At 33.3% G+C, this 6,283-nt stretch overlaps 1 protein-coding gene across 1 annotated transcript; it reads right to left on the reverse strand.

Annotated features, from left to right (window-relative positions):
• Positions 1-649: 649 nt before the first annotated feature.
• LOC117912903 (60S ribosomal protein L37-3-like) lies at positions 650-3,073 on the reverse strand. The gene is made up of 4 exons (XM_034827698.1): positions 2,933-3,073; positions 2,695-2,830; positions 1,004-1,105; positions 650-892 (listed from the first exon to the last, which is right to left on the reverse strand). Exons 1-4 carry the CDS (start codon positions 2,933-2,935, stop codon positions 849-851), a joined length of 285 nt encoding a protein of 94 aa, XP_034683589.1. The 5' UTR covers positions 2,936-3,073; the 3' UTR covers positions 650-848.
• Between the last annotated feature and the right edge of the window lie 3,210 nt (positions 3,074-6,283).

Consider the following 6,283-nt stretch of genomic DNA (forward strand, 5'->3'; position numbering starts at 1 on the left):
TTACATTGTTTGATACATGATTTAATAAGCATGGGATTTACCTGATCAGCCTCTTGGGACTAAAATTGTGAAGCACTCATTCGACAGTAGCTAGAACTTTTATCATGAAAGCTTGGTGTGGGGAGAACTTAAGATGAATCTTCAATTTTCCAATTCCATCGGTTAAAATTTCCTTGGCCAAATATATACGGAGTCCTCTTGATAAATTTCAGGATTCAGGGCATGTTTTAAACATTGAAATAAAAAACAAAAATAAGAAACCAATTCCAATTCCAATTCCATTCATGAATATCTTTAAATTATGAAAACCAAAACCCAATCTGGATTCCAGATTCATCTCTTCCACATAAATTATAATTCAGCCCAACCCACTCCCATCCTATTTCTTACATCCAAGCACATGGTAAAATTTATCCTCGAATTTGAACAGGCATTGCAAATCTTCAACCTGATGAACAAAAGGGTAACCGCCCTATGTGACAAAGGACCCAAAAAAGGGGGTGGTGAATTGCCCAAGGGCATTAGGCAGCAAGGAAACTGCGCCTTGAACCTTCTCAAGGGTTATGCATGAAAAAGCTAGAGTCAATGTACAGGCGCAGCTACCATACTGTTTAGTTAATGCAAAGCTATGGCAAACATGTGACACCTACATAAAACCATGAGTATATATGATGAGAAATATGAATAAGTTACCATCCGACCTTATAGTATATAAATTTAACATCTCCAAAGTAGGGAAAAACATGCGTTTGGTAACAAGTTGAGTACACTCAGTAATGGTCCAAAATTTGTTTTTGCATAATTCAGAAAAACTAAAACAGAAATAGACTTTAAATGGATTTTGAATCTCAAGAGGCTGCTGCTCCCTTCTTCCTTGGAGCTGCTTCAGTACCTACCCAAAACAAAAACAATGTGTAGTCAAATAACCAAAACAAAATATGATGACCCCTAACAGAACAAAAATCATTGAGAAAACTGCGAATCCAAAGGGGAAATTGTTTACCTTCTCTGAAGTTACTCTTAAACCTACATGGAACATGACGGAGATACCTCATTCGCCCTGTTCCAGTGGTCTTCCTGCGGATTGCCTTCACACTCCAATTATCTGAATTCAAACTCAATACAAGCAAACAGATGAGTAACAACTCATGTTTTACCCCCACCATTTTTTGATGGACAAATTAGAATATTAACCACGGCTAATAAAAAAATGTGCAACAAAGTACACAGGGAGTATACAAAGGTGCAGAACAACAAAAAAGACCTTACACAAAAAAAGTGCTCAACCAATCAACAAATTCCAACACAGACATAGAGGCTTGAAGTGAAACTTCCTTACCCAAATCCATAAAGAGCACACAAATAGTTTTTCTAAAGCTTGAATCATTTGTTTCACATTGACAAATACTATAAGATTCTTCTCTGTCCAAACAGTCCCGAATAAGAATAAAGGGCAGCCCTCCACACCTTCCTAAGCTGCTTCCCTACATCTAAAAACAACCCCTGTTTTTTGTCCCTTTAAAAATGTTATGATGAAGTTCAGATGGACCCAGATATCTTGATTCCTCAGAAATATAGGGTGAAAAAGAAAAAGTAATAATTCCTCACACCAATTCTTAGACAAATAAGTGAATGATTTGCAGACAACCTCCACTGACCTATCAACTGAATGTCATGCAATTACTTGGTTTAGTGGCATTGATTCTTTCTCCATTTCCAATTAGCTAAAACTAAGCATCACTATTTTCATCACTTCTCCTCCAATTTTTCAGCAACCAAACAAAGAATTAAAGAATGTTATAAATACCAGGATTGGGCATAATCATTCCTTCCATGCAAATTCAAGCACAACAATTGTTAAAAATTTATAAAAATGAGAAAAAGACTCCTCCAACAGCAATTAACATAAAACAATATGCATGTCAATAAAAAAACACAATAGCTACCAATTTGGGAGATGGAAAAATCTAGTAAAGAGGGAAATGCTCCACTCCAACTGCACCTTATTTAACTACTCAGCTTAATTGAGCATATGTCTTCAGTTGATTCGATTCAATTTTTTATTTTTATTTTATATTTTATATCTTTAAGCCAATACAGCAGAAGCTTTTCCATTTCCAAAGTTACAATGAAGATTAAGGCGTACCAAAATTAAGCAAAAAAAGAAAAGAGAGAGAGAGAGTACATGATACATCCGAGACACATAAAATGTCATAATATTCAAAATCTATAAATGAAAAACAAAATGAGCCAAAACTGCAACAACATCAAATGAAAAGACTGTTTAATAAATACTGTATTTGGCTGCTAACCCTATTTATTTGGGAACCAACAGAGGAGTGTGTTTGGTTGCTAATCCTAATTTTTTGAACAAACAAGAGTGGGTTTGGTTGCTAACCCTAATTTTTTGAAAGCCATCAAGGGATCACAATACACTATGAATTAACCTCTGAGAAGCCCACGATCACATATAATTCACGTATACTCGATATAAACGCGGTCAGAATGAACAGAAACCTCCATTTTTTCCGACAAAGGATAGGAAAAGAAAAACAACCACCCAAATAACCTAATTTTTCGAGAACAAGTGCCAAACAACACCACAAAAGAAACCATGATTTTATAATTGTTTGCCTCAATTTTCTCGGCAACAAAAGAAGGACAAGAAACGTAAGAGATCAGATAATGACTCACATTTTCGGATCCGGCTAGAAGGAAATCCACAAGCAGCGCATCGGCTCTTCTGAAGGTGAAAGCTTCTGCGTCCACATCGGACACAGAGCGTGTGGGTCTTGTTCCTCCTCTTTCCGAAGCTTCCTGTTCCCTTACCCTGTTCAATTCAACATCAAAATCAAAATCAAAATCTCATACAATACATATTCTTCATACATATGATTCTGAAGAGAGAGAAAGTAGACAGATATAGACGTACCATTTGTGGAGTTGCAGAAACCCTAGCTTCGGACGAGAATTTTAGGAGGAGAAAATGTTGAAGATATTTATAGTGCGAGTGTTGTGTTGTGATTTTTAGGGTTTTGGGCTGGTGGGCGAAGGCTGAGAAGTTGTGCACATCCCTGCGTATTTTAGCATCAAGACTTATGGGCCGGGCCAGTCGATTTTAGTGGCCATAAACTGGGTACCGGGCTTTCTCATCCCTGCGTAATTTTTCATAAATACTTACGGGCCGGGCCAGTAGATTTTAGTGGCCCTACTCTAGGTACTGGGCTTTGGGTAGCAGAAGCCAGAGTGCTTTCCTCATTTTTGAGCCGGCCCAATTCTAGGTTTTAGGTTTAGAGTGGATTTTACATAACAAATTTGTGTTGGAAATCGCTTTTCATAGTTGATATCATCTTAATTTTATTTTTTTCATTCATGAAAACCGATGTGATATCATCATACAACGATGATATTGATACGCCCAATATTACCAATATATATTTTCAAATAAATGGCTTATTATTAGCGTAACATGAAGTCAATTTCGGTCCGAAAAACCTAAAAAAGGCAAAAAGAAGAAGGGAAGTGAAATAAAACCTTGAATTGTTTAACATATAAAATTTTTTTCGTAAAAAATGGTTTTCTTATACTTAGTTTTACTATAAAAAAATATAAAATAAAAATAAAAGTATAATTGAAAGTAATTAGAAACTTTTATATTTTTAAATCTTTATATAGAAGGGATAAAATAAGTGAAATAAGTTTGAAATAACATATAAAATTAATTAATTTATTTTTAAATATATTTTTATGTTTCTTTATTTTTTCTTTCTTTCTTTCTTTCCGGGAAATTATCATGCAGCATTTCTTACTTCTTATAAAAATAGCCCATATTAAAAACTTAGTGGACAGGCCGATGTTATGATCGTAACAAAATTGCGGAGCGATTGAGAAAATTGGGCCGTTCACATTTTGTTCCACGTCGAAGCCCACATCACAGTGATTCTAGGTGGGCAAAGACTAGTTCCATAGTTCCATAGTTCCATTATTAATGAGCCGAAAACTAATGGGCTGGTTGGGTAGTAGCAGCTAGAAAGGCCCAATAAAGTCCTTGGAAGCCCAAAACACGTAATATTATTGAATCAGGAAACGTAGTGTTATAGAAAGTGTAATTGTAAAAAGGAAAAATAAATTAGCCTTTTTAGAAGCCAGTTTTTTAAAGTATAATAAGACAAAAATATGTAAGAGCCATTTATTTTTTTTCCATAATTTTATTTAAAATTGTGTTAAAAAAATGCTTAATAATAAAAAACAATATTCTTTTTGGCATTCTCATAAAAGCCTTTTTTGATTCATGTAAAAAGTTATTTAATGTTTAATACGAAGATTTGTAACATTGTAGGCTATCCTAATTCTTGGCTTTTTCTTAATCTTTGAAGGGATGAAGATCATCCAAATGACATAAAAAATAAGGTTAAGTTCTTTTATTTATCTCAATTGGGAAAGCATCCCGCATTGCCCGGGTTTGTTGAATTTTTCTTAGAAAACTCGTCTTTGTCTTTTTATAATTTATAATATTGTAAGGGTTAGGATATGACTTGGGATAGAAAAACATCAATCTAAAAATATTTGGATTGACGTGGGCAACCTGTCAAAACTTTAATCCCCGTATTATTATGTATTTATTATTATTATTAATTATATTACATATTATTTTGTTTAGAACATGAAAAAAAAATATAAAATATAATGAAATTTATTTTTTAATTATATTAGACTAATAAATTTATGATTCTTGTTTAGTTATTAAGATATTTTTAAATATTGAAACTTAAGCTTAGAGGTATCATTTACATTAAATTAGTAATTAATAATCTATTTTATGACTTTATGACATTTAACTTTTAAAATATTATTATATAATATATTTTCTATTTTATAACTTTGACATTTGTATTTTATTTATTGGAAAACTCTATTATAAGTCTTTGTTTGATAATCCATGAAAACTCTTGGGAGCTTGTAGAAACCCGAGTTGCCTACAAGCTTGATCAGGATTGAGAACTCCCAACCCAACCTTGGGCTCGGTTTGACATAGGTTAGACATATTTATAAGTGGATTTGAGGTAGGTTGATATTTTAAGCTTGTCGAAGTTACAATTTTGCTTTTGTTTTTCTTCATTTGATACCCAAATTTTCAACATTTAAGATCAATGTGTTTCTCGTCCTATCATTCTAATACCTTGTTAGATCAAACCAATAATAGCCAATCTCAACACAAATGAGAAGAATTAAGGATATCAATATGTATATGGCAAACTAGCTACTTAGGCACAAGAAAAGAGTTCAACTTTTTAAATTCTTTTGGCAACCAAACGGACAAGATCTAGGCATAATTAGTTCTCTATGTTTGACACATTTCCAATCTAATGTTTGGAGTCCCAACTTTCCTCTCACTGTAGCCAATAACTTAAACCAAACATAGAAAGTATTGAAAATATCATCAAAGTAATGAAAGCAATTATTAAACATAAGAAGATTGAATCTTTATAAATTGTGTTGAATTGGAAAATCCGAGAATGAGTTCTTGTATATTCAGCAAGCAAAATAAAATATAAGAATTAATCTAAAAGTTCTAGATCAAAGTCGATCAAGTTCCTACTTCCGATCCCTAGTAAAGAAGGAAAGAAAACTTAAGGAAATTTTCATAGATCTATTGAATAAGAAAACCAAAATGCTACGACTCTTCTTTTCCATTTTATTATTCTTGTTAATCTCTCGAAGCATGAGAAAAGTTCTTTTAGCCATCAAAAGATGTTTAAATACGTCCTTTACAAGCCCTAGGTTCATAGAAAAAGTTTTTGAGCCTCACTAAAGGTGTTTGACCTCATTAAAGGCAATGATGTCTACTAAATTGCTTCAAAATAAGTCTTAATAAAAAGTAATTTATGGTGTACATCATGTTAGTACCATCAATTGTTTTATATGCAATGAATGCTTACGTGACCCGTTACGCATTAAATTTAAGAATGGTAAACCTTTTTGGGGTTTTCTCATTGAAATTTTCATTTGTGAATGGATTGACCATAATCTACCTACATATCATGCAATGCCTCTAACTCTATTCCTTTGGTGAGGGTGAATGAAGACTCATTCTCTAAGCAAGTTATGTCACCTACCATAGTTTCTCTTATGCGAGGAGTGAGAGGGGACTAGGTATCACTTTGTCCTTTTGGTGCTTGGAGAGTTGGTGAAATGTCTCTCTTTATCTTGCTATCTTTCTCATTACTTGTTTTCTTGCATGCAAATTCTCCCTAATTACTAGGGAATTGGTTGGCAGTTGATA

The sequence above is a fragment of the Vitis riparia genome, chromosome 4 (genome assembly GCF_004353265.1).
Source record: "Vitis riparia cultivar Riparia Gloire de Montpellier isolate 1030 chromosome 4, EGFV_Vit.rip_1.0, whole genome shotgun sequence".
Taxonomy (NCBI): domain Eukaryota; kingdom Viridiplantae; phylum Streptophyta; class Magnoliopsida; order Vitales; family Vitaceae; genus Vitis; species Vitis riparia.

Coding starts and splice junctions, on each gene's coding strand:
- LOC117912903 (XM_034827698.1), bottom strand. Junction 1,106..2,694: donor TTCTAGCCGGATCCGAAAAT/GTGAGTCATTAT, acceptor GTTTGAATTCAG/ATAATTGGAGTGTGAAGGCA. Junction 893..1,003: donor TAAGAGTAACTTCAGAGAAG/GTAAACAATTTC, acceptor TGTTTTGGGTAG/GTACTGAAGCAGCTCCAAGG.